The sequence below is a fragment of the Equus przewalskii genome, chromosome 13 (genome assembly GCF_037783145.1).
Source record: "Equus przewalskii isolate Varuska chromosome 13, EquPr2, whole genome shotgun sequence".
NCBI classification, from domain to species: domain Eukaryota; kingdom Metazoa; phylum Chordata; class Mammalia; order Perissodactyla; family Equidae; genus Equus; species Equus przewalskii.
Window position 1 is genome coordinate 26,558,654 of NC_091843.1, and position 23,894 is coordinate 26,582,547.

The 23,894-nt window shown below is 49.0% G+C and overlaps 1 protein-coding gene across 26 annotated transcripts in view; it reads right to left on the reverse strand.

Moving 5' to 3' along the window:
* Positions 1-14,948: 14,948 nt before the first annotated feature.
* NDST1 (N-deacetylase and N-sulfotransferase 1) overlaps positions 14,949-23,894 on the reverse strand; it is an 80,645-nt gene continuing 71,699 nt past the window's right edge. For all 26 annotated transcript variants that reach the window (XM_070570474.1, XM_070570478.1, XM_070570472.1 and 23 more), the window contains 5 exons: positions 22,057-22,231; positions 19,889-20,059; positions 19,126-19,235; positions 17,244-17,346; positions 14,949-16,110 (listed from right to left, as the gene is read on the reverse strand). In XM_070570474.1, the coding sequence (XP_070426575.1) occupies positions 15,991-16,110; positions 17,244-17,346; positions 19,126-19,235; positions 19,889-20,059; positions 22,057-22,231 (679 nt within the window). In that variant the 3' untranslated portion in view covers positions 14,949-15,990. The remainder of the gene's footprint in view (positions 16,111-17,243; positions 17,347-19,125; positions 19,236-19,888; positions 20,060-22,056; positions 22,232-23,894) is intronic.

The window sequence follows — 23,894 nt, forward strand, 5'->3', positions numbered from 1 at the left end:
AGGGTTTAAGGAAGAAGCTGTCCCTGCTGGACTAGGACATCTTCAAGTGGAGCCAGCTTAGCCAGAGCCGGCCGCACACGTCTCATCGGGTCCCCTGACGGTCGCTGACCCCCTTGCCCTTGTATGATGAGTCAGGGAGGGCCGTTAGAGAAAGCAGCCCTGGGGAAACAGCTTTGGTTGTGCTAAGGGTTCAGCTGCAAAAATGTTCAGCGTGACCTGGGTTATGATCACTAAAGATCTAAAGTAACCCACGTGTTCAACAAAGTGTGGTACGTTCACAAAACTGAATCCCAAGAAGAGTATCTAATCACACCAGGAGAGGGTCACGATTTATCTCTAAGAAAGAAAAAGCAGATTATGAAACATTATGTTAGAAGAGGAAGGCCTCCAGGCAGGTATGCAAGGAAGCAGGAAGCTGGGGGCCTGTGTCCAAAGATGGACTTCGCTACCTTGTAGCCAGGTGGGCAGGTTTCAGCAGAGCTTCCAGACTAAGACAGACAAGGAAGAAGGACCCACTTCCCAAAAAACTGGCCATGAAAACCTTGTGAAGAGCAGTGGAACATTGTCTAATACCGCACTTGAAGGTGAGAGGATGGCGCAAAAAGACCAGGCAAGGCTCCGCTCGGCTCTACACAGGGTTGCTAGGAGTTGGAATCGACTGACGGCACTAAGAACCACAAAGCCAGCAGACAGTGGACAAGTCACCAAACCTAAAAGCCAGAGTCATATCATCTGTAAAATGGGGATGACAGTGTCGCTATGATGTGTACCAGGCACTTAGCACAGAGTGAGTGACACAGACCAAGAGCCCAATCAACATCACCTTTCACAATCATCCACACCAAAGTGCAGGCAGTGCTTATCACTGTTACGAGTGGTTTTAATTTTCTTAGGTTTGCTTATTTGTATTTTTTAAATTTTCTGCACTAAATGTGTATTACTTGTATTAATTTTAAAAATAAAAACAAAGGAATTCACAAGCAAGCAGTCCGATGGAACTCATTCCTGCATTTCCTGCCAGCAGGTTGTTGACGACATCACTTGTTATAATGCACAGATGAGATTTTTCTGGGAGAATCTGATCTGTTCTTGGTACCAGGAGGTTTCCCTGATCACACTGGCTGCCTGTGGGCTTCAAGCCACAGCTGTGTACCTAACTTCAATGTCTAATGTGAGGGGATCATTTAAATAAACTACAACCCAGCTATGCAAGATGCATATGCTTGTAATGTGCATAGGAGAACGTATGAAGGAGTCCCCCCAAAGAGTTAGAAGTGTCACCCCAGGGACTGGGGCAAGAGGAACACATGCTTTAGATTTGGTGCCCTTCACTGATGATTGCAATTCTTTCACACTAATCTTGTTTCACAATAAAAATGGAAATGACATATTTTGATAGCAGAAAACATTTAATAGGTAGTAGAAAGACATTTAATAACACGTAAAAATGTTGACAATTGATTACAATTAAGAAGAGGTTTATGAAACAAAATGTCAGTATATTCCCATTTCTACAAAAAATGACTTTATAAATCAGACAGAAAGGGAAAGTCCTAAAACACAAACAGTGGTTATCCTGGAGTGGTGAGATCCAGACCTTTTCATTTTCTTCTCATTTGAATGTATGCTCTCAATTCCCCACAATGGATATCTATAACTTTTATGATTTAAAAAAAATGTATTTTCTGAAAAGGAGAGATTTGGCTCAAGATTTTGCCTCTATTAGGTGTCTAAGTCACGGCAGACTGCATTTTTAGCCTTTATCTTGCCTCCACTTTCTCCCCACCCCGTGTGCCTGTTTTTAATTGGCACCTTCTTGCTCTCCTTCCTCTGTCCTCATACAAAGCCTGAAATCCTTGTTGGATGAAGCAGGGTAGAAGCGAGGGTGCAGGTCTGGCCCACTTCTCCCTGTCCACTGGTGCCCCCAACCCACGCTGCCTCCTGGAGTATTGTTCTAATTAGTGTGGACGCAAAGCAGACCCAAAGGCGGAACTATAAACAGCAGAGGCAAAGACCCATAAACAGCTGGATAACCGGCTCCAGCTGTGCAGACAGCCCTGGCCCTTGTTCACACTGGGGGCTGGATGGGAGCTGGGCTGGCCAATCGACGATTTGCTCTCTGCCTCCTCTCCTTACACCACAAGCTTCTATGAGCTGGGCAGTTAGAAAACTGGGTGGGTCAATCCTGGGCGAGCTTACAGCCACGTGTGTAGGGGGTATGGGGGCAAAGGATCCTCAAAGTCACCTGAATTCCATTACCTATGCCCCTGGGGCTCAATTTACCTGTCTATAACATGGAGAAGAGAAGAACCAAGAGACTGGATGAGCCTTCTCAGTTCTACCACATCATGCTTAACTCATAAATCTATGCACTGGGACTAAATGCCTGTAATATACCTACGTGTAAAATCATACAAATATATACCATGTGATAATATAAACATATGCTATTATAAAATTATCTGTAATATAACCCATACATCATATTATATATTATTTTATCATACACTTTCGTATTATATTTCTATATTTTTTAAAGACTGCCTGTAGATATCTGTGATCAGAGAGTATGTGGAGACAAGCCAGGGAGATTTCCTGTAGAGAGATTTAAGGGCTATGAATTTGACAGGCAGAGGAAATGAACCTCCTAAGATGTCATAATGGAGGGGAAGGGAGAAACTTAAAGGAGCAGGGATTTCTGGGGCTGTTTGGGGAGCCATCCAGGGTAGGGATCCATGTCCATCTTGCACCACAGAAACACACAGCCTGGTGCAGTAGGGGGCAGGGAGAAAGCACACTGGATTAAAATGACTAAGACTTGCCAGTCCCAGTAGCTCTCAAACCTGCTACACAACAAAATCCTTGGGGAACTTGGTAAAACATGGATTCCTGGGCCCTTCGCAGAGTTCCTGAATCCCTGAATCTGGAGCAGTAGGGCCAGGCATTTGAATTTTGAAAATTTCCCAGTAGATTCTGAGGCTAGAAGCATCCGTGTCTGGCACAGGTGGGTGTTTGCGAACCTCTGGCCTGGAGTTCCCAGTGTCTATGGGTAGAATGTGGGGTAGGGCAGTCACTCAGGATTCACCTGTCTCGTGCCTGATCACTCAGCACAGGGCACAGTCACTGCCAGGCAGGTGGTGCCACCCTACACTTGGGGCTTGGATGGGGCAGGAGCCCTTAGGGGGTTCATCACCTTGTGAGGGGTCCAGGCCCCCAGGTCAGCCATCTGAGCTCAGGGCTGGAGGCTTGAGTCTTCTTGCTCAGAGGAGGAAGGGCATCTCCTGAAAGCAGGAGAGCAGTGGGGATCTCAGAGGGCTTTCTAGATACAGGGTTTAGCTGAAGGATGGAGAGGACTCGTGTGGTTGAATGGGAAAGGATCGAATAGACCAGGAGAGAGAATGATGGGAGCAAAGGCAGGGAGTAGAGACACAGTAGAGCCTGGATCAGGAGGAAATGTGGGGGTTCCTCAGGGGCTCTCCCTGCCTGAGCACTGAGAAAGGGCACCGTGCTGGATAGCCTGGGGCTAGGGGAACAGGCATCACACCTATGACCTCATGTCATAGGCAGCTGGTCCCAAGGGGAAAGGCCAGGCCTGAGACTCCCCCCATCGACCTGTGGATTCCCCTCTTCCTCCAGGCCCAGCCATGTGCCTTGCCCAGTACCCCCATCTGGGATCCCATGAGGCTGGGGTGGAGGTGGCCAGAGCGGCAAATTCCAACCCTGCCCCGAGGTCAGAACTTCCTTTTCCAAAGGCACCCCTAAGGCCAGGTCATCCCTGACCCAGGCCACACCTCCCCAAGCCAGCTTGATTCCAACTGCCGCTTCTACCCACACCTCTTTGTCACACTCTAAACATATCCTGTGTGACTATAAAAACAGCAGAGCCAGACTCAGACACTGAAAACTACAAAGCATCATTGAAAAAAATTAAAGATGTAAATAAATGGAAATACATCCCATGTTCATGGATTGGAAGACTCAATCTTGTTAAGCGATGGCAGCTTCTCAAAATGATCTACAGATTCAACACAATCTCTATCAAAATCCCAGCTACCGTTTTTGCAGAAATTGACAAGTTGATTCTAAAATCCACACGGAAATGCAAGGAACCCAAAATAGCCAGAAACAATCTTGAAAAGGAAGAACAAAGCTAGAGGAATCATAACTTTGTAGTTTCATAGTAATCAAGACTGTGAAACTGGCTTGAGCATAGATGATCAGTGGAATAGAATTGAGAGTATATGTAAATTTATATAGTGTATAATTATGGTCAATTGACTTTTGACAAAGGTGCCATGACAATAGGAGAAAGAATAGTCTTCTCAACAAAAGGTGCTGGCACAGCTGGCTATGCACATACAAAAAAAAAAGAAATTGCTCCCTAACTCCACATGATATATAAAAATTAACTCAAAATAGATCAAAGACCTAAATGACCTATTTGATAAGGGTCTAGTGTCCAGAATATATAAAGAACTCTTACAACCCAACAACAAAAAGACAAACAACCCAATTCAAAAACAGGCAAAGCTCTTGAACAGACATTTCTCCAAAGATATATGAAAGGCCAACAAACACATGAAAAAATGTACAACGTCATAAGTTATTAGGGAAATGCAAATCAAAGACCAAAACAAGACAGTAGATCACACTCAGTAGGATAGACACAACTTTTAAAAATGGAAAATAACAAGTTTTGGCAAGGATGTGCCAAGTTTTGGCTACCACATGGATGAACCTTGAACACATTATGTACAGTGAAAGAAACCAGACACAAAAGGCCACAAATTGTAGAGTTCCATTTATGTGAACTGCCCAGAATAAGCAATCCACAGAAACACAAAGTAGTTTAGGCTTTGCCAGCGGCTGAGAAAAACGAAGAATGGATGACTGCTAATGGATATGAGCCTTTTTTTTGAGGTGATGAAATGTTCTGGAATTAGATAGTGGTGACGATGTGACTCTGTGACTATACTAAAAACCACCGAATTGTACACCTTAAAGAGTTATTTTGTGGAATGTGAATTATATCTCAATTTTTAAAAATGACAGCTGCCTTCAATGAGTATATGTATTTCTATTGTGGTAAAATATATGTACCATGAAACTTGCCATTTTAGCTATTTTTAAATGTATAATTCAGTAGCATTAATTACATTCACAATGTTGTGCGACCATCACTACTATCTATTGCCAACATTTTCCATCGCTCCAAGCAGAAACCCTGGACCCAGTAAGCAATAACTCCCCATTCCCTCTCCCTTCAGCCCCTGGTAACCTCTAATCTACTTTCTGTTTCTATGGATTTGCCTATTCTAGATATTTCATCTAAGTGGAACCATAGAATATTTGTCCTTTTGTGCCTGGCTTATTTCACGTAGTAAAATGTTTTCAAGGTTAATTCATGTTGTACCATGTACCACAACTTCATTCCTTTTTTTGACTGAATAGTGTTCCCCTGTACGTATACACCACATTTCGCTTATCCATTCATGTGTTGACGGACACTTAGGCTGTTCCCAGCTTTTACTGCTGTGTATCATATTTAACTTTTGAGGAACTATTTTCCACAGCAGCGGCACCATTTTGCAGTCCCACCAGCAGTGTATGTGGGTTCCACTTTCTCCAGATCCTCACCAAAACTTATTTCCTTTTCTTAAAAAAAATCATAGGCATCCTAGGAGTGAAGTTGTTTTGATTTGCATTTCCTAGTGACTAATGACGTTGAGCACCTTTTCATGTGCTTCTTGGTCACTTGAGTCACATATCTTGTTGGCAGAAATGTCTATCCAAGTTCTTTGCCCATTTTTGAATTGAGTTGCTGGAGTTCTTTATATATTCTGGGTACTAAACCCTTATCAGACATATGGTTTGCAATTATTTTCCCCCGTTCTTTGGACTGTCTTTTATGTATAGAAAAAAATTGATTTTTGTGTATTGATTTTGTATCCTGGAACTTTGCTAAATTTATTAGCTCTACTAGTTTGCACGTGTGTGGGTGTGTAATCTTTAGGGTGTTACAGATATAAGATCATGTCATCCACAAGTAGAGAGAGTTTTTCTGCTTTCCAATTTAAACGTCTGTTATTTCTTTTTTTTTTTTTTGCCTAATTGCTATGGCTAGAAATTTCAGTACTATGTTGAATAGAAGTTCCTGATCTTGAATAGAAGTGATGAGGAAGTGGGCATCCTTGTCTTGTTCCTGATCCAAGGGGAATAGTTTTCAGCTTTTTACTATTGAGAATGATGACTAGCTGTGTTTTTCACATATGGCCTTTATCATGTTGAGAGAAGTTCCTTCCATTCCTAGTTTATTGTTTCTATCATGCAAGGGTGTTGGATTTTGCCAAACACTTTTTCTCCATCAGTTGAGATGGTAGTGTGATTTTCTCCCTTCATTCTATTAGTGCGATGTATTACTTTGATTTCCATATGTTGAACCATCCTTGCATTCCTGGAATAAATCCCACTTGATCATGGCACAGAATCCATTTAGATGCTGCTGATTTCACTTACTGGTATTCTGTTGAGGATTTTTGCATCTATGTTTACAAGGGCTATTGGTTTGTAGTTTTTTTGTAGAGTCTTTGTCTAGCTTCAACATCAGGGAAATGCTGGAATGAGTTGGGAAGTGTTCCCACCGCTTCAATTCTTTTGGAAGAGTTTGAGAAGGACTGGTGTTAAATCTCCTTTAAATGTTTGGTTGAATTCACCAGCAAAGCCATCTGATCCTAGGCTTTTCTTCACTGGGAGTTTTTTGATTACTGATTCAATCTCCTGATTTGTTATAGGTCTATTCAGATTTTCTATTTCTTCTTGAGTCAGTTTTGGTAGTTTGCGTATTCTTAGGAACTTCTCTATTTCATCTTTGTTGGTGCGCAGCTGTTCATAGCAGTCTCTTATGACCCTTCTTATTTGTGAAGTGGGTGGTTGTGTATTTGAGGGGTCCTTCTCAGTGTCCCAGATCACCTAACCACTTCCACTTCAAGTGTCCCAGAAAGAACAATCATATGTGATGAGCTTCCACTTCGGGTAAGCCTCTTGGCCCTTGAGCCCCATCCTCATCAGCCTCAGGACAAAGGTGGCAGTGCCACCCCCATGCTCAGGCTCAGGCATTGGAGCTGCATGAGTCTGACAGGAAGAACTGGATCAGGCTTTCCTGAGCACTCACTGTGCAGAGGGCTCATGCTGAGGGCTGTCCAGGCACTGTCTCCTTACTTCTCACAACAGCCCTGCTACCTGTCACCTATTACCATTCCCATTTCACAAATGAGGAGACTGAGGCTCAGAGCTATGAGGTACTTGCCCAGGGTCACACACCAATATGACCCTGTATGAAACCAGGTCTACCTACCTGTGTATATTTCAACAACTGTGCTGTACAGCCTCAGCCCTTTGCAAGGGAGAACACCCCAGAATGGGGCAAAAGCTGGAGAGCCCAAGATCCAGCTCCCTCCTCCTACTCTGAAAGGTGTGAGAGAGTGGAACCTCCCCAGGCACCGCGGGCAAAGAACCTCCACCCACTACCACGCAAAGCAGCCAATAACCCTCCATTCAGTGCCCAGAGGTACGGGTGAAAGAGCAAAGTGCAGAATAGCATGAGGGGTGCAAGGCAGCAGAGTACGTCTATGTACTAAGCTGCTCGTATATGTAAAACTATTTCTGGAAAGACCCACAGAAACTGGTAGTCATGGTTTCCTCTAAAGAGGTGAGCTGGGGGACAAGGGTCAGGGGCTGGAGGGAGACTTACACCTCACTACATGCCCTGTTATGTTGTTTTGCATGCATGGATATTTACATACTGTTAAGTGACTTTATAGACTCCCCAGGACTGCCCAGGCCCCAGCCCTGGGAGGCGCAGGGCAGGCTGAGCTCTCCCCACTCGGCCTTGTGGGCATTGCACTTCCTAGCACAAAGCCAAGGCACAGTCCCAGCCACAGGCCCAGGAGGCAGGACTGCCCGGTGAGCTTCAGGCTGTGGAGTCTCGCAGACCAAGGGCTCCCAGCTATGTGATCCTGGCAGAGTTACTTAACCTCTCTGAACCTAAGATTCCTCATCTGTATAATGGGAATGATGAGAACGCCTACCTCAGAGGGTTGTTGCGAGGACTAAAAGATAGTATTTGATAAGCAGAGGGCCTGACACATAGGGAGAAGTACTTTTTATTATTCACATTTAACTTATTGATATTATTATTTATAATATTACTACCCCACCATTAACCACCAGCCCCAGTCTTTGGAGAGGTTCACACCGACTCTAGCCGGTAAGCGGCTGGGGTGATATTGCCCCCTGGTGGACATGTTCTGAATTGCACCAGACAAGTCTGACCCAGGAGAGAGCATTCAGTCCAAGTTCAGCTCCATTTCTTCCCTTTTACCCATAAACATTTCAGCATGTACTTCTTAAGAACAATGATATACTCTTACATAACAGCACAATAATCAAAATCAGGAAATTTAACATTGATACTATTATCTAATCCATACAGTCCATATTCACGTTTTGCCAGTAGTCCCTGTGGTGTCCTTTACAGCTAGTTGTTGCCTGGTCCAGGACCCCTCCAAGGTCACACGTGACATTTGATTGCCAGGTCTCTTTAGTATCCTTTAATTCTGCACCATTTCTCAGCCTTCCTTTATCTTTCATGACCTCGATATTTTAGAGTTCAGGCCAGTTATTTTGCAAAACGTCCCTCAACAGGGATGCATCTGCCATTTCCTCTTGGCAAGATTCATGTGATGTGTTTTTGTCAGTAATTTCACAGGCGTTAGGCTGTGTCCTTCTCACACAATGTTGGTTTGTCCCAATACTGCTGATGTTACTCTAACCACCCCCCACCCCCCACCCCATATGAGCATGCGGGAACCGAGCTCTGAGGGCAGGGAGGAGCTGAGAGTTGCCAGGAATGAACAGCAAGTCAGGATCCCCCACTCCAGGTCTGGACACGTGCTCAGGATAACCTCAGCAAGGCGAGAACTTCCCCCCGCCCCGACCCTGGGCCTCCTCAGGCCCTGAACTCCAACGGGAGCCTAAGGGTTGGGTGAAGGACAGCTGTGTTACCTTCATGGCACCATCCCCACTGTAGTGCAGTTGCCTGGAGCCCCCACTTTCTGCTTCATCCATTTCTAGTTATTTTTTATAAAGACTTTTTTCATCCCACAAATAATATATGAATATATCATTTTTGTTTTTTAAATGTTTCGCCCAAGCTAAAGTCCTCTTTGAAAACCGTCCCTTCCCAGTCTCCTCTCCCTCCTCCAGAAGTAACCACTGTAATCAGTTTGGTCTGAGAGATATGTATCTATACTCCCAGAAAAAAACAAAAGAAAACATACTATGTAGCATTCTCTCTCTACAAATGGTCACACTGTATAGGTCAATCTTGTAGAAATTTCCCTGGCAAGACCTGAAGATTGAGCTAACGATTGTCAACTGTATCATCGTGTTCCAGAACGTGGCCATTTAACTGATCCCCTATGGATGGACATCAAGGTTGTTTCTGGTGCTTTGCTATTATGAAACACACCACCCTGTGCACACGATCCGGGGCTTCTCCGAGGCAAGTGCCCACTGCTGGAAGCCTGGACTGCTCCTGGGGTACCAGACCCCCTGAGCGGACTCCTCACTCTGGGGGATGAGGGTCTAAGGTGCCTTTATTCACTCAACCTGTTAGAACTGCAGGACTTTCGGGACCTCTGGGAGTAGCTGGGCTGGGTTTTCACAGTGTTTCAAGGAATCTCAGGGTTCCGAAATACGAGGGGGCACAAGGAGGTGGAGTTGAGCTTGTGAGAGTTCAGATCCTCACCTCCCAGTCCAACCAGAGCACCCCTGCCTTTACCTGCTTTTCAATTAAGTTTCTAAGAAAGAATCTCGGCTGTTTTAAAATAAAAAGTCTCTGATGCAGCCAGACCCCTTACCTGGCACAGGAATCCCTTCGTATCACGCCTTCTGGATCTGTTCCTGCTGACGCAGCATCCAGCCAGTTCTTGTTGGTGATGCCACATGAGCCGCAGCAAGCTCCCAGCTAACAGAGCCCAAAGCCCTTGTGCCGCTGGGGTTGGCGTTTGGGTGTGCTCACCGCTGCATCCCAGCACGCCGCCGTGGCAGCTGCCCACATTTCTGTGCACCGTCTCTGGCTCACACTTGGTGTTCCCAAAACTTCCTCTGTATCAGGGAGTTTGTAAAAATGCACATTGCTGGGTCCCGCATCCAGAGGTTCTGATTGAGTGGATTTGCGGGAGCCCGGGAACGTGAATTTTTTAAAAGCTTCGCAGGGGATTCTAAGAGAGCAGGTCCAGACCCCTGCACTGCAGACGGCAGCCAGAGCCTCGCTGCCCAGGCTCTGCCCCTCCCTGGCAAATCATTTGTTTTACCCAAAGTTTTAGTTCCTCACACAGTGGGACTCTGAATCAATTAGAACCAAAGGAACCAGCAATTGCAACCAGGGTTTCCCAAAGCAGGGTGCCTCAGCGTGCTGAAGCATTAGCCCCACATCTGCTGCAGACGACTCTCTGGAGGTGTGGCCTGACGATCCGCATTTTAAGCAAATTCTCCAGGAAAAGCCACTGAGTCCACTTGTTCCATACCCCTAAAGATGAGGGAAACTGAGGATCAGACAGTAAAAGTGACTCGTCCCCAGTCAACAACACACGTGTGTGACGTTTGTGACAGAAGTGGTTCCAGAGGCTAAGCCTCCTCTCGGTGTAGTGCTCAGTTCCCAGCACTTCTCAACGACCTGGCGTGTCCGGAGGCTCCATGTCATCTGAGACAGCTGAGGCGACCCAGCTGCCCTGGGACAGGACTCTGCTATCTGGAAAAGCTTCCGTTTACAACCCCATGGAAATGATCTTTGATATTACGTGTGTGTGTGTGTGTGCGGATGTGTGGCCAGACTGGCTGTGTGTGCAAACAATATCCCTATTTCCACCCATCCCTGGAGACCTGGCAAAAAGGCCAGACAGACAGACATGACCAACACGTACAAACAGAACCCCACTTTATTAGCAGTTAGTTCAAGATTGTACATTAATGGAGGAAGGTTCCCACTTGTAACGCAACCCAAAACGGCTGGTTCGAGAGCCCTGATCAGGTGAACTGGGTAGCACCCCCTCTCCATACCTCTCCCCACCCCCACAGGGCAGGAAACCTCTGCCTGCTCCCCTAACGTGCCCCCCACCCTCTCCAGTCAGCCCTCTCCTCTCCCCAGGAAATGACATGAATTTCATGCACAAATTACAAAAGGAGCCCTCTTGCTGATAATAAAAGCTAGCACAGTCATAGAAAACCCTCTCCTCCCTCATTCTCAAGGGCCAGAGAGGGAAAGGATGAACTCATTAGGATAAAACACAGCCAGAGTCTCCCCAGGCCCTTGACATCGACACCACACAAAGCCCATGCCTGTCCCTCCTTCCTGGGAGCTAAAAAAAAAATCTCTGGCCGCCTGGGCTGGTGAGGGCAAGCCGGGGGGGGAGTGGGGGGAGCAGACAGCCCAGGGCAACAAATCGGAAACCCAGTGTTGCCTCAGGGGTGGGGGTCAGGGTGCTGGGCCCTGCCTCCTTCTCTGACGTTTGAAAAGCCCTGCTGTAGCCCCGCTTGCTCATTCTATAAATGGGGAAACTCAGGCCCTGGGAGAAAAACTCACGCAGCTACTAAATGTACCCAGTTGGGATGAAATTTCACATCTCCTGCCTCCAGCCCAGTGCTCTTCTCCTCACACCACAGCTTGGGGGAGGCAGCTCCCCAGCTGGGCCCTTCCCTGGTGCATCCCAGGGGCCTGGCTCTGCTCCAGTGCACAGAGACCACAGGCCCCCAGGACGTAAAAACCCGGAGACCACAAAACAGAGAGAGAAAAAGAGAGAGATGCTGTTTGGTGCCCTGTGGTCCATTACCAGAATCAAAGCGGGCAGCACAAGCTCCTCTGAGCCAGAGATGTCTCATGCCCAACAGGTCCAACACTGCCTGGCCCAGTCTCCGAGCACGCAGCCTCTTCCTTCTAGAGGGCCCCTGGCCCTTCCTCCCGGGCCCAGCTGTGATGCTGCCTCCGTTGCCTCCCCTGAGCTCCTGGAGCTCTGGCAGACCCTCTGCTGGTGTGGCACCTGGTACAGGTGACATTAGAGGGACATCTTAGGCTGGAATGAAGATGTCAACTCAGCACAAAAGGCAAAAATCCATATCGCCTAAATTACCCTTGACGATACAGGTGCTAGAGGAACTTGCTCTATGAGACCACGAAGAAACCATCAGACACTCCAGAATGTGGGACTTCTACAAGACAGCAGGCCTGTGGCCTCAGAAATAATGTCACTTAGGAAATCAGAGTGAGCAGAGAGAACTTTTCAGCATTCAAAGAAATTTTTAAAACACAGCTACAAGATGCAATATGTGCACCTTAACTGGATCCTGATTCCAAAGCCAGGTATAAGCCACCTTGGGGAAATGTGAACATGGACTGAGCAGCAGACGTTGTTAGGAAATCACTGTTGTCTTGGGTGTGACAGGAGCCAACATGTAGGAGAAAGTCCTGTCTTGGGAGGTGCAGGCTGAAGTAAGCTGCCTTCATTTCTTGGAGTGAAATCTCAAGCTATTTGCAACTTACTTTTAAACTAGTTCAGAAAAAATATACATGGGGAGAGAGAGAGAGAAAGGTAAAACAAACGTGGCAAAATGTTAATTTTAAATCTACGTGGTGGGTAGTGGGCATTCATAATAAAATATGTTGTAAAACTTTTTTTTACTTGCTCTTTCCACTAACAGATCACCAGGACCGCTCCACGCTGGGAGCCCCAATCTCTGTGGGTCAGCCCAGCAGTTCTCCTCTCCTGGGAACAGACCTCTGCTCTCTCAGCTGAGCCTCAGACGCACTGGCTGCTCCTCCTTAGGGGCTCAAAAGAGGCACCTTTTAAACTTCAGACTTGTCCTCCAAGCACAAGACGCTGGCACCATGGGTGGCTCTAGAATCCAGAGTGACTGAGGCAGCAGTGGATGACACATCCCACCTGCACCCACCCTGGGGCAAAGGCTCGTGGAGGGGATGGCAGAACAGAAGGAGGAGTCATGTACATAAATTAAGCTATTTTTCTCCTTTTCTTTCTTTTGGCCAAACGCCTACAGTGAATTAGTGAACACTGCAGACACTGCTGCTGCCATATCCACTGACCTCTGGCTCTCTCCTCTCGTGAGGGCAATCTGGGTGCTCGGTGGCTAAGAGGCCCTGGAAGGACTCATCTCCTCTCTCCCCAGTACCTGCAGGTCCTGGCAGTGGGTCCTCGAGAAAGATTCCTTAGTGGGAAGGGAAGAAGTGGCAGTGACCAGACAGACTCAGAACATGTGTCAGGTCAAGTCCCCAACCTCCCGGAAGGGCCTGGACAAGAATCCCGAAGATTTCCTCTGCTCGCCCCGGGTCTCCAACCTGCCTGCTCCTTCCTCAGGCCAGAGGCAGGAGAAGTGGAGCCTGCCCACCAGGCATTCTGAGCTCTGAGAGACAGGGGCAGGCATCCAGGCCCAGAGGGTCGATTTGAGAATGTGGGAGTTGTACCCCTCACGGGGCATGGAGCCCAAGCCCCTTGCTGACAGACGGGAAGTGAGGCCTGGGATTCGCACCAGGCAAGTCACTGCCCGGTTCAGGGAGTCTGGTTCCAAGGCATGGGCAAGTCTTCATGAGCGTACAAGCAAGCATGCCACCCTGTCCTCAGACACTCTGCTCCTCATGCCCTGCGGGGTCGACATTACCCAGGGTTCCCAGGCTCAAAGGCCCTGGTGAGAAGCATGACAGGAACACTTCTCTTGGTAGACAAGGAAACCACACGCAGCTGGTCCCGCTGAGCATCCAAACTCTCTTCTCCATCCCAGTGGAGAACTTGAGAAAAGGGATCCGGTTCAGAGTTAAAATAGACGCAGGCCCCAGAGGCTGGGAAAGGATCTTTCAAGGTGGGGAGAGCAAGACAGGGATGCAAATGCACATCTGGAACTGAGAAGGCTCCAAGGCACCCTGGCAGGGAAGGAGTGGTTTGTCCCCATATCCTGGAATGAGCAAGGGTGTGACTGAGGGAGGGAGAGGAACCTGGCACAGAGTAGGGTTCCAAGGATGGGCTCAGAGGCAGTGTGGCATTGGAAGAAGAGCACTGGACTCAGAATCGGAGCCTCAAGTTCAGTTCTTGGTCCTGCTCCCCACCAGCTCTGTGACATAGCCAAGGAGGCCACCTCCCCTTTCTGGACCTGTTTCCATACCCGTCGAAAGACCCTTCCAGCCCCAAGACGCTAGTCTTCTGAACAAGACAAGGCTCTCCAGAAAGGATTTCCTGGGTGTCAGTTCGAAGTTGAACTGGCAGTGGGAGGTGCTGGGGAGAGGCACCCAGCTGTAGTCACTTCACATTGTTAAAAGAAGGGGGGTAGGAGCAGACCCCAACCAGAAAATAGCCCAGAGATCCTGTTGTCTGCAGGGGGGCCCTGGAGACAGTTCTGTGGGTCACGGCGGGCATCCCTGCTCCCAGGGCAGCTCCCAACCTAGCACCATGTGAGGGCGAGGGGAATAGGCCAGCCTTCGGCCCCGGGTCTCCTACCCCAGCCCAGCTGTTTCCTTTGGCCAAACTTCCTCCAGGGTCACTGCACTTCATGAAGCCAGATTTCCTGGAGAGAGTAGGTCTTCCTTGTGCATCTCACCACCTCTGTTCACCTGGGGTAGCCCCCAGGACAGCCATGGCACTTGGGAGAGGGAACAGAGACCTCTCCAAGGGCACCTCCAGACTGTCTCCTTGAGGCCCCGACACATGAAGACATGCCCTCCCCCCACCCTCTTCCATTTCATTCTCTAGCACTGACATATGACACCCTTTGGGACTGGGGCTTGCCACCATTTTGTACAACTGAATTAAAAACAAACCCAACCAAAAAAAAATATAATATATATATACACATTATATATATATATATATATATATATATATATATATAACACAGTGTGACCCCAGAACCCAGGGTATAAACTCTGGCACCAAGAAAAAAAAAATATTAAAATACTTTAGCTTCTTAGTATTTGGGAGGTTAAGGGGGTCTCTAGGAACCCTCGGCCACAGGTAGCTGGGGCAAAGCCATGGATGGCAGTCAAACTGACTCTGCCCAGTGTCTGCCAGGGGCCAAGGCTGGGTGGGCAGGGGAAAACATATGTACATTGGAACATGTATACTGGCAGACTCCTGAATGCCTCAGTCTTTTACCACAGGAAACACCACACATGTCATATCCCAGGGTGAAGAAAGTGGGTAGGATGGAGGCCTGGGTCTCTGGGTCCAAATGGCATGGCAGTGCCCCAGGGCCCTGAAAGAGGCCTTGAGGACTGGGTGGATACTGTGGAAACCAGCAATTCTTTCCCCAAAAAGGGAAGGTGAGGTGTGAACGTATTAACCAGGATGTGTGTGGACGTTCAGAGTTCTCTTGAGGTGGCCACCCTCACATCCAGCTGAACTCTCTGAAGGGCCCAGCTCGAAACAGTCAGGGAAACATCCAGTCTCTCTCCCTGGTTTGGCAAAAGGCCCGGCTGGGCTCTGCTCCCTTTTGTCTGGAGGACAGGGAAGATGTGGCAGCTAATACTGAGGGGACACCCTGCTAGGACACGGGGTGACGTGATGGAGGAGAGGGTATGGTAGGTAGAACACAGTGAGGAACAGAACAGAGAGTCTCAGGGACTCCCTCCTATCAGGAAGTCGCCTTCCACCAATAGGAAGCGGCCTCCCCATGAAAGGCTATGAACAGAAAGGACCTCAGGTGGCTAGGGAGGTCCTATAGGCCACAGACCCAGCACTGGATGCTCTGAGGCGCTTGTAGACCTGCCTGGGCTCTTCTCCCGGCCCTGCCTGGGCCTCAGCAGAGTATTGCTCATAAGTGCTTGGCCAGCCCGGGGCCCAGCTCCCCACTCTGCAGGTCAGTCTGGCTCAGCATGTGGCGGGATGTCCCTGCCGTCACAAACGTTCAGTCCAGCTGTGGTGGCCACGGCTACCTGGTGTTCTGGAGGTCCTCCCGCAGCCAGGTGGGCAGTGTCTGGCCCATCTTGTACAGCAGTTTGGAAAGCTCGATGTTGTGGTCCCGGTAATAGTCCTTCAGGAAGGTGCGGGACTGTAACAGGAAGGAAAGCTCAGATCTTGGTGACGTGCTGATTCAAGAATGACCCCTCCTCTTTAAAACCATTCTGTTGGCGTCCTCCCATACACCTATTATTTATTCACAATCTTCTTCAACAGGCTGGCCTCCAAAAGAAAACTCCTATACAGTAGAAGCACCAACATATAGCACACAAGGTCAAAATCCTTGTGATATGGGGCCGGCCCAGTGGTGCAGCAGTTAAGTGTGCACGCGCCACTTCAGCGGCCCGGGGTTGGCCGGTTCAGATGTCGGGTGTGGACATGGCACCGCTCGGCAAGCCAAGCTGTGGTGGGCGTCCCACATATAAAGTAGAGGAAGATGGGCACAGATTGTGAGCTCAGGGCCAGTCTTCCTCAGTAAAAAGTGGAGGATTGGCGGCAGATGTTAGCTCAGGGCTAATCTCCCTCAAAGAAAAATAAAAAAATAAAAATAAAACAAAATGTAAAAAAAAAAATCCTTGTGATAGGGAGAAAAGAGAGAGAATTAATCAAAACCAGGAGCAAACGGGAAAAAGGAAACAGAACAAGAGTCACAGTTTGTGACCTTCCCCTAATCCTGTGTACAGGCTGTTGTCTCCTGCAAGAATGCCCGAGCCTCCCACGCCCTGGGTCCAAAGCTACCCCATCCCTCTAGGCCCAACTCCAGAGCCCCCCCCTCGCCTCTGAGAAGCCTTCTTCACCTTCCCAGCTTTCCAGGGCATCTCCTTGTTCTGAATTCCCATAGCACTTCTGTGCACCTCTCTTACTGCACGAAGCACTTCCTGCCTTGTATTCTCCTTATTGGCGTGTGTGAGTCATTTCCCTCCCAGACTCCTTGTCTGGGACGACATTTCCCTGTGTGCCTCCTTGAAGCCACAGAACATGTCTGATTCCGCCTCAAAGCCCCACAGCATTCAGCCCTCAGTAGAAGGTAATAAATCCTCACTTGACTAAACCAATTCTAACCCACCATGTCCCAAACCCTATTTCCTCCTCTTAAGAACACCATCCAAGAAATGCCAAGGCCATTAACACGTAGGGTGTGGGGTAAAGGGGAGAGAAGACTCCCTCCAGTATAGGGGCCCCCTCTACCTGTCCAGCCGCCAAGGCAGCGTGTCTACCACTTACATCCAAGTCCATCTCTGGGTATTTCCGGCCCTTGCTTTTGCCCAGACACTTGGTTTTTCCTCCTTCAAGCAGTTGGCACCAAAATCCTTTCTTTGGATCAAACCTGTGGAGGTGGGGAACGCCTGTGGATGAGAGCTGGCCCAGCCCAGCCCCTTCCCACCTTAAGGCAGTGTTCACAGATCCCAGGAATGGCAGAGCCTAGGAGACCACGGAATCCACTCCCCTACACACACTCGAACCCACAGACTGTGAGGGGCTGATGTTCGCATCTGTCGGCCCAAGTTCTGCCCCTGGGCCACACTAACCACGCCTACCCTTCTTCCCAGCAGAGGGCAGCGCACATGCTCTGAGCCTTCTCTGCTGGCTGGGCAGCCTCAGCTCGTGCAGCGTCTAACATGCACACTTCCGTCCTTCATTATTCTGGGAAACCTCTTCTGAGCAGTCTCCAACTCAGGGGTGAGCAACATTTTTTCACCCAAGACCCCAACAAGGGGAAAACGTTTGGTGGAGGTTCTTTTGTTTTTCAGTAAATTGTATTTTTATCAAGAAATGCAATATCTGTAGTTGTACTTAAGCATGTCCATCACTGGAAAGTTTCATTTTTGGGAGTAAATTTCAGAAATGACAGAGCAAGACTGCCTTCAGGTTCTAAGTTATGCTGGAGCTTCAAAAGCATTTTTGGGAGATGAGATCTGAAGGTGTCACAGCAAGGGGAGGCATACTGGCATCAGAATTCAGCCCCAGATCAGGAACCGTCAGGAGATTCCTGGGCATGAGGACAGCAGGAAAACAAAAATTCACATTTGGCAGGCGAGGGAGACATGGAGTCCTGGGTGGGTCACAGAGTAGGCATGGCTGATGATGATGGCGATGGTGATGACGATGATGATGATGATAGTGGTGGTGGTGATGATAACAGCAGCCACTGTTTATTGGGCATCAGTACATGCCAGGCACTGAACTAAGAGCTGCGTGTGCATGCTTTCATTCAATACAGTGACCTTTGGGAGGTAGGAATTAGTACCTTTATCCCAAACTTATAGATGAGCAAAGTAAGGCTTGAAGGAGTTAAGACACTTGTCCAAGGTCACACAGCTAAAGAAGTAGTGGGTGTGGGATCCTAACCCAGGCATCTCTGATGCACAGCCCACACCCTTAGCTGCTGCTCTTTCTGCCTCAAGGTGGACAACGGACTTCCCTTCTCCACCTTCAACTTCCAAGACAGTGAGAAGGGGACATTCTTGCTGCAACACTTTCCCAAGAGGGTAGCCAGGGAAGGTGACTTTACGCCTCCTTCTCTTGAGACCCCCTCATCCAGCTGAGTGTGTCACTTGTCCATGACACAGCACTGGGAGACGGCCTCTCCCCAGCCCTGAGCCCCTGCAGCACAGGTGGCATTCACTCATCCTGGGAGGGCGTTCTTGGAGCACTTCACTGGGTTCTGAGTGAGTGGGATTATTAGCCATCAACAATTTTGTAGTTTCCTTTTCTTGAAATTGTGTTTAAGACATAATCGAATGCTAAGAAACCCTTGTGGGAAAGGGGCTGTTCCTTGTTGGTCTAACTTACTTAGATAAAACACTCTGAAAACGTTCAGCCCAGACTGAAAAGAACATCCCAATGGTATGAATGTCCCAGTGACCAGAGTAGAACAGAAGATTCATTACCTGTTTTTTTTCTTGAGTTGATACCTTTATTAATATGACTCAAGTCATACTAATATTAGCTTTTCGCTAAACTGCCAGCAGGGACATGCGTACTTTCTCACACTTGCTGACTCTCATTAATCTGCGTCTCTCCTGTAATCATTCAAGCCTTAGGCTTTCTGGCCCAGGTGCCTGCTCTAGAAATCCCCCTGTCGCAAGGCCAAGGCAACACTCACGCCAAGGTTTTGTGGTAGTCGATGGTGTTGGTCACCCCAAGGAACTTCTGCACTGTGTCCATCACTTTGGCAGGTTCCGTTCGCAGCAATTTGCCATCCAGGACCAGAATCTGGAAAAGAAGAAAAGGGAGAAGGATGATCAGAACTGTGTTCACTCCAGTGGCAAACAGGCCCCAAGTCTTCTGGGTCGGCAGCCACGGTTACAAATCGGGGACCCCGCACTCTGTGGACTGTGCTTCCTCCTCCAGCTTTGAACGGCAGGTGTCCCCAAGCCTCAGTTCTCTGCAGTCTACCTCCTTGCTCTCTGCCAGCTTCCCCTAACGGAGGTCATCCTCTCCTAGACTGTGAGCATCACCAAACCCTGCCTGTCCCTCACATGCCCACGGCCTCTCCAAGCCTCCACACGTCACTGTCCTGCCGAAGTCCTCCAAGAGCTTCCCTAAAACGCCTCGTGCCATCTGGCCCTGCCTACCTCTCCTTCCATCACCACAGCCCCACACCCCCCTCCCAGGGGCCCAGCCCAGGGCTTTCTGGGTTCCCTTAGGGACATAAAGCCTGTTGTGATGGGACAAGGGCTTGGGGAATTCTTACACATCAACCTTGGGATAAATAAGACTAAAACCTTTGAAGACCTCAAAGGTCTAACTCGCCAGTGACGGCGTTTCTGGCCCCATGACTGGTGAAAGAGATTTTGAGGTTCTCTGCTAACCGCCACAAGCCAGCACTGTGATCGCCCTCCCAGGGGTCAGGCACAGGCAGCTACCTGGTTGGCATGAAAGGCGCTGAGCCAGCGCTCGATGTGGGTGGCGTACCAGCCGGGGACCAGGCAGCGGTTCTGGAGGGCGCGCAGCTTCAAGGACGCGTCGGGCCCAGCCGTGATCACCTCGTGGAAGGTGTACTTCAGTGCCACCGGGTCGTCGTGGGCTCGCTGGTGCTGCAGGCAAGGGGAGAGGGTCAGCATGACACGTGGAGGGCACAAGGGAAGAGGCTTTTGTGGGACAGCAGCCATGAGATGGCCAGAAGATCCTTGGCTGGAACCAGGTGCCGTGGGTTCGAGTCCTGACTCTGCCTCTCATTGCTCTTTGACCTCGGGGAAGTCACCGGCCTCTCTGCGCCCTAGTTTCCCCATCTTAGCAAGATGGGAGTTGGACTAGAGTTTCCAAATGTTGGTCATTGGCACGCATCACTGCGGTCTCTGCCATATCCACAAACCAACTGTACGTGCCAGTGTCAACATACTTTTCTTTACATTGACTCATTTTTCTTATTCACACAAATTTATTTCAAAATACAACTCACTATCACCTCCATAAATGGAAAACTAAAATCAGTTGTCATATATAGAAGGTAATCATTCATAAACACAATAAAAATAAAGCAATGTTCTCAAACGCCAGCCACATACAAATGTCTGCCACAGGCCCTGAAGCCAAAGTTTGCACTCCCTTTGTCAAAAAAAGAGCTTAGCAGTGTCAGAAAAGACTTCAGAGCTATTTGCAGAAATTAAGAATTTCTCCTTTATAGAAAGGAGATGGCGTGATAAATTGAATGCTTGTGTCCCCTCCCCAAATTTCACATGTTGAAGCCCTCACCCCCAGTGTGGTGCGTTTGGGATGGAGCCGTTGAGAGGTAAGTGGGTTTGGACGAGGTCACAAAGATGCGGAGCTCGTGATGGGATTAGCACCCTAGTAGAAGAGACAGCGGAGAGCTCACTTGCCCTCTCTCTGCCTGTGGGGATGCAGTGACAAGGCGGCTGTCTGAAAGCCAGGAAGAGAGCTCTCACCAGGGACCGAATCAGCCAGCACCGTGATCTTTGACCTCTGGTCTCCAGAACAGTGAGAAACAAATTTCTGTTATTTAAGCCACCCGATCTATGATATTTTATTATGGCAGCCTGAGTCGACTAAGACAGAAGGATCGGAAAAGAACTGGAAAGGGGAAAATGTCAGGTTTGAACCAGCTAAGATAATACCATGGGTTATCGGCATCTGCAGAGTTCCCAAAGTCCCGAGATCAGGAACCTGCCCACCAGGGGCCCCCTCACTCCCACTGAGTAGTACACACAGCTCGGGGTGAGGAGGGAGCTGGGGGGGAGGTCTGTGGGACCAGAGAGCTAAGAGGCTCTTTACCCAACCCCCTGCCAGCACCGTGGACACAGTGAAGCCCCAAAAAGGAGACAGCCATCTGAAGCACCCGGGTGAACAGGCTCAGGATGGCAGGAAGCTGCTGAAAGTGGCTAGGCCTGAGGAGGCCTTCCTGGACTGGCTGGTAGACCAAGTACCCCCCACCACCCTGGCACTGTAGCATAATCCCAGGAAGATTGGCAGGCAGGGAAGTAAACCCCCAAAAGGTCCGAGCCTAAGCTTTCCCATAAGCTTGGTGGAATGGTGCTCAGAAGAAATTAAGTCAGGTCATTAAAATTAAAGAAAGTTCTAGTTCTTACATAGCCAAGCAGGGACTAGGAGTCATACCCTCTCTAGCACAGACCACTGTCCAGGTGACTTCCTTCCTGATTGGGCATTTGCATCCTCCACTAAGAATGGCAGGTCCTGTGTCTCATCCTTCTCTGAATTCCCACCCACCCTGTGCCCAGTGAGGAAGCCACAGTCAGCATGAGCCCAGAGCATTGTTCACCAAATCTAGGCTTTGTCAAGGTGGAACCACTAGTGTCAGAATCAGAGGCAGGATCCCAAACAAAGCTAGGAGGGTGGGCAGGTAACTCCTGGCTGGGAGTCAACACCAACTTCTGCCTGTCTCCTCCCCTAGGCTAGACGCACTGTGGAGGCAAGACTCTGTTCTTACCCACCACCACAGTGCAGGAGGCTAGCTTAAGGCTGGCACAGTAAACATCTGTTGAAGGAACAAGTGAGTAGCTGAGTGGCAGCAGAGCCCCGCGCCCGCACCCAGGGCCCCGCCCCAGCCCTGGCTCACCTGGTACCAGGAATAGGCCCGGTCTGCTGGGTTGATGAGGATGGTCAGGACCTTGGCCTTGGGCAACAGGGCGGCTGCCCGGCGGGGGGCCACTTCTGAATCAAAGTAGTTGGCGCTTTTCTCAAAGTAGAAGTCGGAGGTGGTGTTGGAGGGGATAGGGAAGAACTCCATGTACCTGCAGAAAGCCCAGAGAGGGGCTGGCTCACAGGCCGGACTCATGAGGAAGGGCTTGAGGAACGCAGCACAAGAGGGTGACAGTCACTGGGGGAGAACTTCCGAAAGCAAGCAGGGCACACGGCTCCCTGGCAGGGATTCTAGACAGAAGGGGCACTTGGCAGTCGCCCTTTTCTGAATTCACGCCTTTTCAGGGGAGACCTTAGGGTCAGGAGGATCTGAAGACTTATGGGTATGACAGGGGTTGCCGTGCACAGGAAGGAGGTTGTGTCTTTCCATCCTAACAGGATGCTCCCAGAGTTAAACTGACCGGGCCCGAACTCTCCCTGCCTCTCGGGGGCGAGCTGGGACTCCGAGCAGCTCTACCTCTGACCCCAGGAAGGGAGGGCTGTCCTCTGTGCCTCCAGAGTGCAGGGTTTCCTTCCTGACCTGGGATGGCACTTGCTAGGCACCCCGTGGACCAGGAGACAAAGGAGGGGAGACATCGCCTCCTGCCACCTATAGCCACTCCCCAGCCTCATACGGGTGGGCCTGGCAGCTCTCCAGATGAACCTCTCTCATCTCGCCCAGAGCAACCGTCTACACCAGTCCTTTGGGACCATCCATAGGTAGAGGGCCCCTCAGGAAACTAACGAACACTCCAGACCCTCCCAGGGACACCTACTCACGCAAAACAGAGATACAACTTGAGGGGTTCGTGGGAACCAAAGCCCACAAGGCCCAGCCTAGTGAAAGGGGTAAGACTCCGAGTCTCCCATGAGATGGGGTTTCTCCAGGGTGGTCCCAGGGATCCCATTTATCAGAATAACCTGGAGCCTTGTGAGATTCCTGCATTCCCCCATACACCTACCTACAGAATCAAAATCTTGCTAATGGGGCTGAGGAATTGCTAACTTTATAAAATAATATTTGTATGTCCATAATCCACTGTTCGTAAAACCTAAATCAAGAAAGTCCCGAAAACAGCTTTTTTCCATAAATTTGCATCAAAGCCATTTAGCAGCAAAACCTGATTTATTAATCTTATTTAGTGTAAATATTCACATGCTTTGCTATAGACATTAACGTATTTGCTAATGGAGTGCCACCCCAGGCCCTGCTGAAAGTGTTGCCAAATATCTGGTGTTGGACCGTATTACCTGTCTAAAATCTGCAAAATGCTGACTCCCAATAATACATCTGGCTACTGTGAGTTTTACAAGAGATTATGGCATATTAGAAATACAGACAGATAGATAGGCAGCTGGAGTAGACAGACAGAGAGATGACAGACAGACGAGAGAGAGAGAGAGATACACACAGGAAAACACCAAAAAACAAACCGAAGAACGCCCATAATTCTCCACCCAGGTAAACCACAGACATGGAAATAATAAACAAGAATAATACCTGTATAAGGTTAGAAAAGATGAACAGTAGAGAAAGATGCAAACTGAAAAATCATAGAGTAAAACCACGCTTATGCAGCCCCCACTCCCTGAGGTAACCTCTAGTGACAGGTTCTAGTGGGAACCTGCAATTTCAACCACGTCCCCAGACCACTCTCTGAAGGCAGCGAGCCACTTCTGCAGGGCTCACAAGAACACCTCCTGCTCGCAGTCAGCCAGACACAGAGGGAAGGGCCAGCTCTCAGGTCAGAACCCTTGGATATTGGCCCTGCTCGG